The 15,044-nt window shown below is 34.7% G+C and overlaps 2 protein-coding genes and 1 pseudogene across 7 annotated transcripts; all 3 read left to right on the top strand.

Moving 5' to 3' along the window:
- The first annotated feature begins 360 nt into the window (after positions 1-360).
- Positions 361-5,107, top strand: LOC111303518 (actin protein 2/3 complex subunit-like protein). 5 transcript variants are annotated; one of them, XR_016326930.1, is made up of 13 exons: positions 361-614; positions 1,087-1,261; positions 1,364-1,426; positions 1,557-1,662; positions 1,826-1,930; positions 2,013-2,089; positions 2,211-2,325; positions 2,758-2,830; positions 3,236-3,427; positions 3,584-3,704; positions 4,056-4,280; positions 4,355-4,501; positions 4,829-5,107. XR_016326930.1 is itself a non-coding variant. In XM_022899843.2 (13 exons), exons 1-12 carry the CDS (start codon positions 541-543, stop codon positions 4,400-4,402), a joined length of 1,374 nt encoding a protein of 457 aa, XP_022755578.2. In that variant the 5' UTR covers positions 361-540; the 3' UTR covers positions 4,403-4,408; positions 4,829-5,107. The 5 variants fall into 5 exon arrangements, 2 of the variants coding, with proteins under 2 accessions (XP_022755578.2, XP_089598650.1); XM_022899843.2 differs by having other exon boundaries at positions 4,355-4,408; XM_089742524.1 differs by having other exon boundaries at positions 379-614; positions 2,755-2,830; positions 4,355-4,408.
- A 368-nt stretch (positions 5,108-5,475) lies between these two features.
- LOC111303519 (SHUGOSHIN 2-like) lies at positions 5,476-7,590 on the top strand (annotated as a pseudogene). Its single transcript, XR_016326932.1, has 9 exons — positions 5,476-5,608; positions 5,718-5,892; positions 6,011-6,048; positions 6,121-6,229; positions 6,322-6,345; positions 6,455-6,522; positions 6,733-6,865; positions 6,972-7,032; positions 7,155-7,590. The product of XR_016326932.1 is annotated as an SHUGOSHIN 2-like (transcript).
- Positions 7,591-13,127: 5,537 nt separating this feature from the next.
- On the top strand, positions 13,128-14,524 carry LOC111303515 (uncharacterized). Its single transcript, XM_022899838.2, has 2 exons — positions 13,128-13,314; positions 13,527-14,524. Exons 1-2 carry the CDS (start codon positions 13,261-13,263, stop codon positions 14,256-14,258), a joined length of 786 nt encoding a protein of 261 aa, XP_022755573.1. The 5' UTR covers positions 13,128-13,260; the 3' UTR covers positions 14,259-14,524.
- Positions 14,525-15,044: the final 520 nt, after the last annotated feature.

The raw sequence follows: 15,044 nt of genomic DNA, 5'->3' as shown, positions 1-15,044 counted from the left end.
TTCACATTGTCAGCCAACCCTGATCCTTGGACTACCCAGCAACTTCACTTCTTATTACTCATCAATGATCCCCACGTAATTAATGAGACATTGTCTCAACCTCCTGTTCATCAACAAGACAACAATCATAGACAAAAACATAAATCTCAAATTGGAGAGAGATAAATGAAAAAAAGAATAAAAAGAAAAGAAAAACTTATAAACAAATAGCTAGAACATTCATTTTGCCCAAGCTCTTAAATCACATAGCCCATGTTAGGCCTTGTTCCAACTTGCAATGGATCATCTTACTTAATGGGTTTGGCCCTTGTCTAACCCCAAGCCTCGGCATTCAAATTTCTGGCTTTTAGCCTAGAATTTGACCCAAGGTGAGCTCTTCTTACTGAACTATTACATCTTTCAAAGCGGTTACTTGCTTCTGGTTTTGGCGCTAATGGACGCACATAAAATGCAAAAGGGAGGGAATACCAGATAAAAAGAGAGAAAGATTACAGAGAAAGGAAGTTTTTTATCTTTTAGAGATAGAGAGAATCGGAGACAATGGATGTTGACGATCCGCTTGACTTCGAAATAGAAGACTCACTTCTTATTAAACCTGTTGTCCCCAAGAAAAGGTTCTCATTTTCTTTCTCTTCAATACAAGAAAATATTAACGGTTACCCATTTCTTAATTTCTTTTTTTTTTCCAACCATTTTCACTTGTATACTCAGAAAGTTTTTATCTTTTACGCTTTTTGTTGTATGATACGATTTGGGGATTTGGGTCGCTAGGGTTTTCGGTTTCCTTTTTTTCCCCTTATTTTCAGTTTGAATTTACACTTATGAAGTTGATTGAGTGCCATCAGTTTGAACTTCCTTAAAGATAGTAGCTTGTTCAAAAATTTTAGGATTTTAATCGAGATTTTAGGACCTTTTTACTTTATTATGGTTTTGCTTTCCTATTTATGTTAAAATCACTTTCTTTTCGGAGGAGAATTGCTTAAAGCATTTCAAACAATTTGAGATTATTACTATGTTCATTTATTAGTAATTATGGAGTTCTATATGATTCTTTGTTATGATGTGTTCTGTGTGAATGGTATTTAGGAAAAAGCTTATTGGATTAGATGAGCTTTTGAGTGAACATTATAAGGAGCAAAGCAAACTTATTGAGAAGGAAGCCAAGAAACAGACAAAAGTTCAAAAAAGCTATGATTCTGATGAGGATAAAAATTGCAAAGAAGCTAAACTTTCGAGTCTTCTTGATGATTGCCAAGAACAGGCATAAAAATAACCTTTCCTATTTTTATTTGCTCTCCTATGATGTTTTCTGTGTTTGTTCCTTTTAAACTTGACCGAAAGTACATGTACTCTTCTTTTATAGATGAGAGCAATTGGCAGCCAGGAAGAGATATCCGAATGGGACTTATGTGTCTTTGGACAGCAGGTGCTCTCATGAATAACATTAATTTATCTTGCTTGACATTGTGTATGCCAACTACTGGGAAAACTTCTCCATGGGACCAGATTTTCAAATGACTGAATCTCTATTTTTGGTTTCTCTATGTAAATTACAGGAGACTACACCACCGTTATCCTTTCCTGAGCTTGGAAGTTGGTCAATTTTGCAGTCTTTCATGAATAATGAGCTCAACTCTCTGGTGGGGCTTGTTACAAAACAAGGTCCTTCACTTTCTTGTACTGGCTTTCTCATATATATATATATATATATATATATTTCCCCTTTTTATTTCAGATTGTAGATTTCATCTATTCCAGTTTCCTTCTGTTAAGCCACAAGCAATTTTCTCTTTATATCACTGACCTCTTTCATGTGTTCTTTCAGACTGCTCTTTCCTTGAAGGGTTATTGATAAATGGATGGCTCTTAAAACTGATCTTTAAATGCGGTTGTTTAGAAAAATCAATAGCTACATGGACCTTTCTCTTGAGTGAGTACATTCATTACTCCTGGCTTCATCTTCTTCATTTAACAGTCAATGATGTTAATTATGTATCTGTTGGTTTTACCAGTGTTATATTCATCAAAAGAAGAGTTGAGGTCATCTGCTTGTGAATTCTGGTGTGCCATTCTTTCATCAAAAATTCAGGTGAATTGGTATTTATCTTCAAGGACTGAAAACTAAATTTTGATATACGTTAAAATGAGCATGTTCTGCTGAATTTCGTCTTGGAATTAATTATTGTTTGTCTGCCATAATACTTATCCAGGATGGTGTGCCACCTGTTGAAATTGACTGGTACCCCAGCTATTCTGAACTAAAGGGTGCTCTTGAAATATATGGGTTTCTTTTCAATTTTTCGTCCAACATACCTGTTAAAAACAGTAAGCTCTATCGACTCTTTGCCAGCTTCTAGTTCATTTCATTCAGCAAATAAATTTATTCATCTTTTATCTTCTTAGAATATGATAGGACATTTTCTACATAACAAATTAGGATGCATGGCATGTGGATACCAAGTTTAATGATGTAATTGGCAGAAAATTTGTTTTTGTAGTTTAACCATCATGAAAATGATATGACTTTTTTCAGTATAAGTATTGCTTTCTCAAATCTAATGCAACAGTTTATTTCAGGACATGATCTATTGCAACAATTGATTATAAATGATATAGCACTTTAGAGCTAACCTTTAATATGATATGTTTTGCCTTCTTTCCTGTTGTCACATTCAATGACTCAATTTTGAACTCTTGCCATCTTACTTTGCGTATACTAATATAGTGTATTCAATGCTATAAACTTTAATATAGTAGGTTCGGTTTGTAAAGGGCCACCTCAGAATATCATAACCTGGATCAAATTTACAGCTGTTTTTTGTCAAGTAAGGTATGTGAAAATATTGTTCTAATCTCAAAGTGTGAGTACTTTTTATTTAGTGCTATATATGGACTTTTCTTGTGGTCGATCTGAATGCAGCATTAGTGCTAAAAGGGCCCAATATGTGCTCTACAGAAATGTTGAATTGCTCCCGCATTTCTACCTCAGTGTTTTTAGATTAACTTAATTTTGTGATATACGATTTGAAGATAGCCCCTTAGTGTTGTATTGTTGTTTGGGAAAGACCATCTATAGAAACCGAATGTGTATGGGCTTTCCTACAAGTTGGATGTTGCATGAATATTTTTAATATAATGTGTGATAATAGTTTCATGATGCTCTCACTACGGTTTTGCCCTTGTTCACAAATATTGCTGATTCTGAAGTTCAGTATGACATTTTTTCTCTTTGCAGTTGTAAGCAGTTGTTCCTTTTGACTTCAGACCGTCAAGAACTGGCAGAAGTCATCATTTGTCTATTTTTAGACCGGCGACTTCAAGGTCTCTCTGTTCTTATGAGGAGCTGTATGCAATCAGTTATCAGTTCATTCACAGAAGAAGAATGGATTAACAGTTATTCTGAAATAGCAAAATCTCTTGCTTCAAGGTTATTATTCTTTAAAATAGTTTCTTAACCCAACCCCATCCACCACAAACTGCCCAATCTATGCTTGAGTGCATACTATTAGTTACATTCTCTAACTTTCTTTTTTTTTTTTTTTTTTTCTACTTTCTTTCTTATGCTTGCCTGACGTGAATTCAGAGTTCCTATGGACTTGAACTGCTTGCGAGCAGTGCAATGCATTTCAGGAGTCGAAACTCGTAGCAAGCATCTCAAAAGTGCTGTTGCCTTCCAAATTCTAGTTAATTGTTTTGATAATAAGGTAGCCCTCTGCTTTTTGCATTATATTCCCCTGGGTTTCTGTACTCTTAGACAACTATAGTTGCTTCTTTGTAAGTCTCTGATGGTAAGTTCTCATTTTCTTGCAAATTTCTTCCAACTCAAGATTACAGTTATAATAACATAGTGTTTTTCAGGAACTAATGCATGTGTTGATGCTAATTGTTCATGTGATGTCATAACAGTGGCATCCAAAATATAGTAATTGCAATGTATTATTTGTTTAAACCAATAAGTTGATATTTGTGAGTTTGAATTTTGCATTTTATACACCATATATTAGTGTTGGAAATGTGTTTATAGCCTTACTGCTTGACTTTATCATCCTTCTCAGGTTACTGATGAAGAAGGAATCCTGAATTTGCTCATATCAATAAATGTGAAAGAGAAGGACTGTGATTTTTTCAAGATGTACCTCTATCTGGTTTTGACTGAAAATTGGCTTCGATATGATCAAATGTTGAGAGATAAGCCAGTAGTTCATGAAATATGGGGGCTTTTTCTTCGAAATTGTTCTTGCCAAATTAGCAGCACAGATTTGAGATCTCATGCATCAAAAGTATGGAACCCAGATTCTTCTTATCTAGCGCTGATTCGGGTTGTTTCCATTTATTAATTCCTTCCACCATGCAGGTTCGTAATAAAGCTGCATTTCTTCTACAAGGCGTTGGCAACAATTAATCAAATGTGAGTTCTAATCCATCCCCAATAAAGAATGTAGAGATGATTGATATGGAAAGTAACCAAAAGAAGTTAACCTGGCATAATTTGGGGTTTGAGGTAAAGCCATATTGTCTTTTACTTCTCTCTCTCTCCTTAACTATAATTGATGCTTGGACAAGAGAGTGTCAAACCGATTTGCTAGTTTTGACACCGTCTAGCATATTTTGGCATGCATCAAGGGTATTGTAGTATGTGTTAAATTTCAAAGCAGTGGACAAATTTCTGTCCTCATGATGGAAAAACAAGGGGTTTATATTTGGTGTTTTTGTTTTGCTGCAAAATATTTGTCAAAGTTGTACTCTTTTCTGCTTCCAAATAAATTACTACTGGAACTGCTTCCCATAACTCTTCCCAACTTCATTTGATGGAATTTGATCTTTACAGGCAAGTCACAATACAAAAGGTGGTGCAAGTGTTGACAGGATCACCCAGATTCAAAAGCAGGATATTTTGAAGAAATATTTTTGTTTATCTTGGAAATCTTATTTTTTATATTCTGGGAATTAATCTTGTTTACTGGATATAATTATGTATATGTAAGTTTAACAATGACCCCAACCTCATCTGCTTGGGGAATGTGGACTGTGAAGGATGATGCCTGAGATATGTAATTAGCGTAGTCGTAGTTAATGTGTTAATCAAATGTTCTTCCCTTAGTTATTGGACTTCCTTCTCTTAAGGCAAGGAGAAGAATGGATCTTTTATTTATGTTTCTAACCTCCAATTACAAAACAAAAAATCAAAATCAAAATCACCCTGTTGAACTAAATTGCCAGAAAAAGGCAATTCTTGAGTTAAAAAGGTAAAAAAAAAGAAAGAAAGAAAGAAAGTAAAAATAATGCAGAGAGAGTAGGCAGGCCAGGAACAAGGTTGGGAAATTTAAAATTATGTTCGGAAGCCACTAAACTACCTTTTTGGGCTTCTGGGGCCTTGCTTTGGGAAGCCGTTAGAGCTCCCAAACCTCCCATCTTTTCTTTCTTTACTTCGCCAGTTTGCCTTTGTTCCTTTGCTTTCTCTCCTTTTTTTAATCTCTTTAATCCCTCTTCAGTTCTTTCATTCAATGTTTCCCTTATTCTCTGGGAATCTAATCCTTGTTTCACAGATAAAGACCACTTAAGGAAAGATTTCAAATTTGCTTCTTTATTCTTCATTCTAAAGAACAAAGTAAGTTCTTTCTTTCACTATCTTCCCGCTTGTTCAAAATTTCCTCCTTTTTTTTTTTTTTAACGTTAGTCTTCCTTGATCTATCTAGTTTTAATGGTTTTGGAGACAGTTTTCGCATAATGGGAAGCAAAAGAAAGGCAAAAAGTTCATCTTTTGGGAGCATAGTGAGGACGAGATTGTCTGACATCACCAATTCACAGTTACAACCCAAGCCTTCAAGCCAAGAGGAAAAGCCTCAATAGATTTCTCCTGCTGCTGAAGACTACATTAATCAGTTAATTAAGGTATTTTCTTACTTAGGTCTTTTTTATTTTATGTTATTTTAATAATTTCCGAATTTTTGTTTAACCTTGGCTTACTCTGTTATTTTTTTTCATTTATGGTTGTTTACATCTGAACCAGGAAAAGATGACACTGATGAAACTTATTGACGAGAGAAAGTATCCTTTTTTTTTTCAGGTTTCTAGCATTAAATGAATGGATAGAGACTTTTTTTTCCTAACATTTAACAGTAAGATTATCGAATTGAGTGGAACTGAGTTGCAGAATCTGAGAATTCGTTTGCAAAAATTACAGCTACAGAATTGCAACCTTGCACAATCAAACAGTCAGATGTTAGCGGTCTGTTGGCTCTGTTGATTTTGTCCAAGTATGATTCATTTCTGAAGTATTTAGTTATTATTAAAATTGATCGTTTTTTGCTGGTTTTTCAGGAGCTTAATTTAGGAAGAGATAGGGTAAGTTTGTTTGGAACTTTTTACTCTTCTATGAAAACTTAAAGAGTGTTTTGTTTCCTGGAGTTTTAAACCTATTTCAATTTGTATAATTTGGTGTCAATCTTTACAGGTGAAAGCTCTGCAGCATGAGCTTGTATGAAGGATGCTGTACTTAAAGCAAAGAACCTGGAAAAAGAGGTTAACATTAATCTTACTTTTCATTATTAGAATTAGAGAACAGCTGCATCCTTACTTGCAAGAACTGAACAACTTTACTGCAATTAGCTGCTTGTATTGATTGGTGTAATAATTTCACTTTCAATTTGTCTACAATAGATTAGGAAATTTTCAAGAAAAGATTTCACGTCTTGTATGTTAATTCTTGCACTTCAACTATTACGAGAGCAGGGAAAAACGGATATGGACTGTCAAAATACTGGCTCACATGGGGGAGAGCAGGCAGATGAGAAATGCATGCCTAAGGCTGATGATGATGACAAGCCTTGTACCCGCAACAGAAGACGTAATGCTAGAAGCCAATGTAATCTTTTAGATTCTTAGATGATTCGCTTGAATTTTTTATACTACATTTCATTTTTTATTTTTGTCTTTTATCTCCTCTAAATATTTTGTGAGCTATTTTGCAGCTATGGCCCCTTCAACGACAAGCCAAAGAGGTGGAGATAGAGAGAAGATTGAAAATAAAAGGTCAGCTAACACATCAAGCTAGTATATACAGATGTAATATTTTTCCCTTGACAGAAATTTAATCATCCCCACAGCTCTCACCTACCTACTTGATAGAACACGTCTGCTTTTCTACTTTGTAGGCGTTGTTTGAGAAGGCAATCTGCAAGGTTCAAATCCGAAGAACGAGAACCTACAGAGAATCTATTTGAGATTGATGATGTTAAATTTGCAGCCACTCAGCAACTTGATACTCCGATGCATGAAGATGGTCCAACTCCTTTGGGTCCATCCATTACAATTGTAGAAACTTATAACCCAAGAGCTGAAACAGAAATATTGAAAAGATCTTCACTCGGAAGACCATTACGTAAAGCAGTTGAGAAAGTGCAATCGTACAAAGAAGTTGCAGTTAATGTTAAAATGCGGAGAAAAGAGTGAACAACTATCAATTCCCCACACATTCCTAGAGACCGCTTCATGTTTCTAATTTCGTCCTGTAACCTATTTATCGTTGTTTGTAGAACTTACATTGATTTTTGTTCTTTCTTTTTGGGATGATTTTTAAAGTTGCTGTAAAAAGAAAAAAGTGTCATGTAGTATGTGAAAGACTGAAAGGGTTTGATGATTATGTAGCTTAGTGAACAAATCAGTTCAGAATATTGTTGGCTAAACGTCTAATCAGAATGAAATGCATGCATTTTGAGACTCAATGCTGCTTAAATGGAGTGTTAAATTAAAGCAATTTGATCCCTCACTACATTTAAAACACTGTTAGAATCCTTTAATGCTGCCATTTATTTTGACAGCTTCTTCCAAACAACTGGTTTTGTCCTATTTAACTGCTGACTGATTGTAAAAGAACAAGACAAAAAGCATGGAAAAAGAAAATCTTGCGTTCTCAAGTAAGATTTCCTCCTTTCCCTTAATTTCTTGGCCAGCTGGAACCAGTTGGGGGAGCCCAATTTCTGATATGATGGAGCACTGAGGCGGATCCCTTTACTCAATTGTTTGTTTCTGAATGAACTGAATTTGGGGATTGATTTAACTTTGATGTTGTGTTCTTTTGTTGTTCTTGCACGTTTGAGAGAGATATGGTGATTGACGAAGTCGTCCGAGCATCCCAGACCCAGACAACTGTCTTTGACCTTTTCCATATTTATGGTTTGTAACTTATTAGCCCAGTTACAAAACATGGGCTTTGGATTTTTCATTGTCCAAAATTCTTTGATAAAACTAAAACTTGATAGAATAATAACAAAACCGTGTGGGACCATACCTTTTTGGACAATAAATATATATATATATGTAAATATTTTTCCTGCTTTTGGAGTATGATTCCCATCATATCTTACACACACCCCCTTCCCCCCTTAATCTTTGATTAATGGACAAATCTGTCAATTGACAAGATCTCAACAGAAGATAAAGAAACTGGATTTTAAGTCACTCTCGTGAGCTTTAAGACATGATTCTGCCCCCATGTACAAACAACTAGTATGCATTTTCATCACAAAATTGTTTAAAAAATAATAATTAAAATTTAGATTAATTAAAAGCTTCACATGCAATTTGCCAAGGAATATGGTAAAGCGACAAATTGGGCCATCGTTTTATCAGACTTTGAGACCCTAAAACCGCGTTTCTTCACGGCACCGTTTGGCTTTTTTTTCTTTTTCTTTTTTTAAATAAAATAAAAAATGGAAAGTGATTTTATAATAAAATATACTGCCGTGAGGTCATCTTAAGTTTTAAATTCTTTCCTTAAAATTTCAATATGAATTTTTTACTATCCAATAATAAAAATTAATTTTTTACATTACATTAGGCATAATAATTACAACATAACATAAACTTGGGTTAGACAGAGGGCTTTTGCATAACGACCGCTTGGGATTCCAAAGAACCCAAAACAATTTATAATCTGATTTGAGATGGAATTGACGACCCACCTAAAGGGTTAATGGGACCCCACACGGCTTAATCAAAAGGGTTGGCAACCATGATTACCCCTTGGGACCCCACTTTGATCATCCTCTCCAAAACTCAAAACCCTCTCTTCATTTTGGGATTTTATTCCAAAACTTTCTTCTATGGGGGATTTTGTTGCAATCATATACTATCAAATTGATTTGATCTGCAAAAAATTTTATAGGTAATATGTTAAATCTTAGTTTTTGCCATCAGATCTTCAAAAATCAGTGACTTTCTGAAAATTTTCTATATTTTTGCAGGGACCAATATCTAGTGTCACATGCAAACAGCAACATAATCAGTACTTTGGTTCACTTCTAAATTACATGAATTTAGGGTTTTTTTTGTTATACAAAAGAATTTACACTCAAAAGTGTCAGTCAAAGGAATATAAGTAACCTTTTTGTTACTTGGATGATTAACAAAGTGATAGTCAAAGGAATAACGTACATATATTAACAAGTTGCTATAACTTTTCGTAGAATTGATTCCTTTAACCGTCCTAAAAGAATTTCGTTAACCCCTTTAAAAAAAAAAAAATTCAATCTACCAGCTTTACCTTTGATGAGTTCATTATAACTTTATATAGTCACCTTGATTCAGTGAAACGCAGGTTTTGTTTACTTACAACCACAAATGGTGGTGAAATCACTTTCAAAATAGTTGGCCATGTCTTCATTGAAAAATTACTATTGTGAATTATGAAACTCAAATTTGGCCGACCAAATATCAATTTGATTGGATAAACCCATGTTTGTTTTGTTTCCATAATTTGGATTTAGGCAAGCAAATGGGGATGCCTTTGTAGCCTTGTTTAGGGTTCAAACTCATTTCTTAACCACTTCTTTCTTACCTTAGAATTGTGTTGTGTCTATGTTTCCAACCATATCATGGTTTAGGCACTACAACAAATACAATAATGTGGGGGCCATGGTGTAAAAAATGGGATATGGGTCCCTCCAAAATTGCTCATATTTTATTATATGTTGGAGCAAAATTTTTCTTGTACGAAAATATTGGGTTGTTATGTTGGTAAAGGTGATCCTATAATGATAAATCTTGTCTCCTCTTTGTATATTTGAGGATGACTGTTGTACCTATACTGGAAGGAACAAGCAGAGGGGTCTAGGGTTTATACGAGGGATCTTTAGCATGTCTTTAAATTATTCGGTTTATTTAAATAATAATTACAATTATAATTATGACTATCATGATTATTACTATCTCATATCAATACACATGCCTTAGCCAAATGATATGGTGAAGGTATATTTGGGGGGTTTCATTTGCATCATGAATCATCACACAAGAAATAAGCACCATTTTCAACTCTACTTGATTTATATATCTTAAAGGCTAAGGTCATCATCGCAAACCCACTAAATATTGCTGAGGTTCGCATGAAATCAAATTAAAAAAAATCAATTATATCAATATATTGACAATGCATGTTTGAAGTTAAGGTTATATCCAATGAGTATTAAGCCAATGAAACACAATATGGTAATAATAATGCAGATATATAGTCAAAGAGCAAAAGTTGTGATTCCAGAAGCCAGAATATAAGTTAAGAAATTATCTGAAAGAGCTATCATTCTCACACCCTGTCCAAGCCAAGCTGGGGCAAAAGGAAAAGAAGAGGGAGTGGGGATGAGGCAGGGCTGGGACGAGTGAATTGTGTTGGTCTGATGCTTAGGATTGCCGTTTCCTAGCTAGGGCAAGCCCACATATGCAGGTTGATATTGATAAAGTTAAGACATAATACAATAATGCCCATAGCTAATCACATACCTTAGATGGGACATAAAGGCAGGCAGCTCAGCGCCCATTTTATTCCCTCTCCCCTCCTATTTGGGGATTTTTTCACCATTCCTTTGTCCTAAAAACCACTCCATTACTAATAAAGCTAAACCCTTAATTTAACTACTTAATATGGTTAACCATTTTAAGGGTAGGTTGCATGATTTAGGACTCTGTAGCCTACATGTGTCACAGATTAAGAGAGGTTTTGTCATTAAGTGTAGAATTAATTAATTGATTAAGCTTGTTTTAATAGCAAAGGGTCTTGAATTAGTCAAATGGAAGCATTCCCCTTTCCTACAATGAGGACTTTATTGTTCAAAATGGGTCCATTAGCTTTCTAGGGTAAATGTTGGTGGGAAAGTTTGGTTACCAGCTCCCTTTTTGGACCAATGACACAATAAACCATTGACCCCAATACATGAACATGATTGAGAGACAAAGACACACAAAGAAAGATATCAGATTTTGAGATGGGAATTGTCTACATTGTAGGGTTCTAGATTGTAGTCTATTATCAAAAAGAAAAATTTACATGCAAACATTCTTTAAGTCAAAAATGAGTTCCATGGGTTGTAAAAATGAATAATGTGTTTGTTTTCATCATTTTTCGTATTCGTTTGTCAAAAAAAGCATGCTGATTTTTGTTTCCTAAATTGAACAAAAACAAATATTAAGACACATTTTCAATTAGATAGAAATGGTTTGGGATAAAATCAAACAAAATGCTTCCTTGTTGGACTACGTGGTACTAAAAGTTTTGAATCACATTATTGCACAAGTGATTATTCCACAAACTAACTCAAAGAGACAGGCCAAGAAATTATTCCACAAACAAAAGAGAATAACAAAAACAAGAGAATGGAGTTAGATTATTTATCAATGAAACGATATTCTTGCAGGTCAATAAAACAAAAATCGTCTCTAATTTCAGAGTGAAAGTTAATGGAGGCTCATAAAATTATATGCTACGGCTTTGTAATAATTTTTTTTGTTTATAAAAACTTATGATTGAAACTAATGTCTTGCTCAAGATTCTTGGCCATTTGCTATATGATTGGAAAAATATTCGTAACTAAAGGGCTATGGCATCTTAACTAATTGGAGTACGAAATCCAACTAGATTCAATAGCTTTGATCCTTGGTTGATTTTAATAGTGATTAAATCTTTAAAAGCATTAAACTTTTTATATTAAAATAAAATATAAAATAAGTTCGAAATTTAAATCTCAACATACAATTTTTTTTTTTATCTTTAGGCTGCGACATCTTTTGTTAAAAATAATTATCCTTATATAGAGTTTATTCATACCTTGTGTTCAACTATATAAACTATACAAAGGAAAAATCAAACTTATGGTTTTCAAAATCTAATCAATGGAAATGAGAAAAATGGGAAAAGGACAACATGGTTTCAATTTACCCATCCATGGAAAATATTGCTAGCACTATCGATGTCTATGGAAAAAAAACATCTAGAAGAAAATTGGTAACAAATAATTATAAAATTTTTGGTTAATCATAGTGTTAATCAAAATCTAGAAGAATAATTTCGAAATTAATCATTGAACGACTTAAAGACTACTTTTGCTAATATTTCATACCATATGATAAAAAAAATAGAACTGATTTTACTCTGAAATTCTCAGCCACTTCAATTAATTGAAATGACATAATCTCATAAATATCTATATAAAATATTTATGTTCGAATACGTTCAGATTCTTCAGAGCTTCTTTTTTTTTTTTTTTTCCATGCAAGTGTATATCTCAAACTTTTTTTCCCCGGTAAGCAATAACAGAGAATCTCCCTTTGCATTCGAACTGATTTGTCAAATCAACAGGTCCAAAAGTAAAGATAAATAAACCAATGTAGATTTTGGATGTTGCTTTTTTACAGTTTTTTACGGTAACATATTGGAGTGAATTTTTCTTGCCACGTTCATCTAGGTGGCTAAATGAAGAAAAGCGGCACGCTCATGGCCAAAGGACCAGAGACCAGGAGGTGTGGTTAAAGTTAAAAGCCAACAGTAGTCGGTAAAAAACATAGAGAAGCGACTGCTTTTCTACTCCCGCTTTTGGCGCTGATATCTGATTTTTCACGCTAGTTGATGTTTGGTGCGTTGTTAAGAACAAGAACGTTCCGATGGACTGGACCGGACTGCGTACAAAAGACTGAGTAACAATGCAAAGGACGGCCAATTGGTAGGCTTTTGGCCTTTAGTGGCTTTGTCCAACCCCAGTTAGATAAAAAAAAAAAGCAACAGAAAAATGAAAATAGTAGTTGCTGTTGCTGTTGCTGTTGCTGGCCTTCTTATAAGACTCGGAAGAATCACTCATAAACCCCACCTTTGTTTATCCTCTCTTTATCTCTCTCATCCTCTTATTATTTTATTTCTCAAACTTGAACAGAAAAAAATCACTTTCAAGTTCAATTCAGTTTAGTTCTTTTGAGTGTTCCAAATTCTGAGAGAGCATGGATAGTCAGAGAGGTCCTCTTGTTAGCTGGGCTTACTTCTGTCAAGGAAAGGTAACACGCACATTTCTTGTTTCTTGGTGTACAGTTTAATTTAAATTGGTTTAGTTTGAACTTTTCTTTAACACGCACATTTCTTGTTTCTTGGTGTACAGTTTAATTTGAATTGGTTTAGTTTGAACTTTTCTTTCTCTTGATAATGAAAATGGGGCCTTTTTGCTTGCAGTTTTGGGCTAAATTGTTAATTGGGTGTTTTAATTATGCAGACAATGGAAGAGCTTAGGCATTCTCTTTTGTGTACTACTTTGGAGCTGGAACAGACAAGAGTGGCAGTTCAGGAGGAGCTGAGAAAGAGAGATGATCAATTAATTCAACTCAAAGAATTGCTGAGCAAGGCAATGAGAGAGAGAGATGAAGCACAGGAGAAATGTCAAAGACTTTTCCTTGAGAAACTCCTGCTTCACCAACAGCAACAGCGTGTCGCTCATCCTCTTTCTGGAGTTTCTAGCATCGAAGATGAACCCAGAAGAGGGATTGACTCCAACAATGGCTTCTCATCATCCGATTGTGAGGAAAGCATTGTTTCATCTCCTGTTCTTGATCCAATTCAACAAACCCAACTGCCAATAGCACCACCACCTCAACCGATGCCACAAGAAACCATAGAGATAGTGCCTGAAAAGCCCTTGCCTGAAAAGGGAAAGCTTTTACAGGCTGTGATGAAAGCCGGTCCACTCCTGCAAACCCTTCTTTTGGCTGGACCACTGCCTCAATGGAGACACCCACCACCACCACTTGAGTCCTTTGAGATCCCACCTGTGTCCATTCCTTCCCCATCACTACCACCACCTCCACAAGTCTTCCACCAAGACTCCTTGATCAGCATTAACGGTTGCAACATCCTAAACACCTGTGGTAAAGTTGACAGAAAAAGGGTTCTTTATGATGGCTCTGATTCTCCTACAGAGACCAAGTACCAAAGATTAGTTCTCCCTTGACTGCTACTACAACAAGAGTAGTCTACATAGTATTAATTCATAAAATTTACCATTTTTAAACTTATATTATAGAATGGTGAAAATCAGCCTATCAGGTTACGGTGACTGATCTAGCATATTTGTACAGAGGTTTGCTTTAGAGAAGCAACTACCCAACTTCCTAGTTAACTCTTCGGAGAGAGTCATAGAGAGCTTTTGTTTCTTGGCTTTTTGCCAATGTTTTTGGTGAAGATTTTTTGTCCTTATTTCCCCCCTTTTTCTTCAAATTTCTCCAAGTTTTTGCTCCAAGATGTGAAAGGGAGCTTTGATTTCTCCAAAATTGCTGTGGCATGATTAAATTAGCAGTACAACTTAGTTTTCTATAGTCTTACTAAGGTGTGTGACTTGTAAGGGTGGGAGAAGTGTGGACTGTTTGAGAATTGAGAGATTACATTAAAAATTAAAAAGATTTTTAAAGCAGAAATGAGTGTGGAGCAGTTGAAACGGGGAAGATGGGTATGGCCAACAACCAAGAAGGTCTAAGAGGCTTGCTTGTCGGATTAGTGGATCCCACAAATCAGAATCAGGATCTGCTACTGGTGTGATGTATGATTATATTACTCTTTTCTTTTTGGTGTGAGGGAAGTATGATTATTTATATATAAGTCTAATCTTACGTTTGTGGAAATCATTTTTTCCCTCTTCTCTATTTAATCGTAATATTCTAAAGCTTCTTTTTATCTATCTGCTCCCACTTAATTTGTTTATTTGTTATTTCAGCATAATAACTTTATCTCCCTAAACTAG

Source organism: Durio zibethinus, chromosome 13 (genome assembly GCF_047325235.1).
Source record: "Durio zibethinus cultivar Kanyao isolate XHJ-2024 chromosome 13, ASM4732523v1, whole genome shotgun sequence".
Lineage (NCBI taxonomy): Eukaryota > Viridiplantae > Streptophyta > Magnoliopsida > Malvales > Malvaceae > Durio > Durio zibethinus.
The sequence above is the reverse complement of the archived record's forward strand: the minus strand, read 5'-3'. Positions and strand labels throughout refer to the sequence as shown.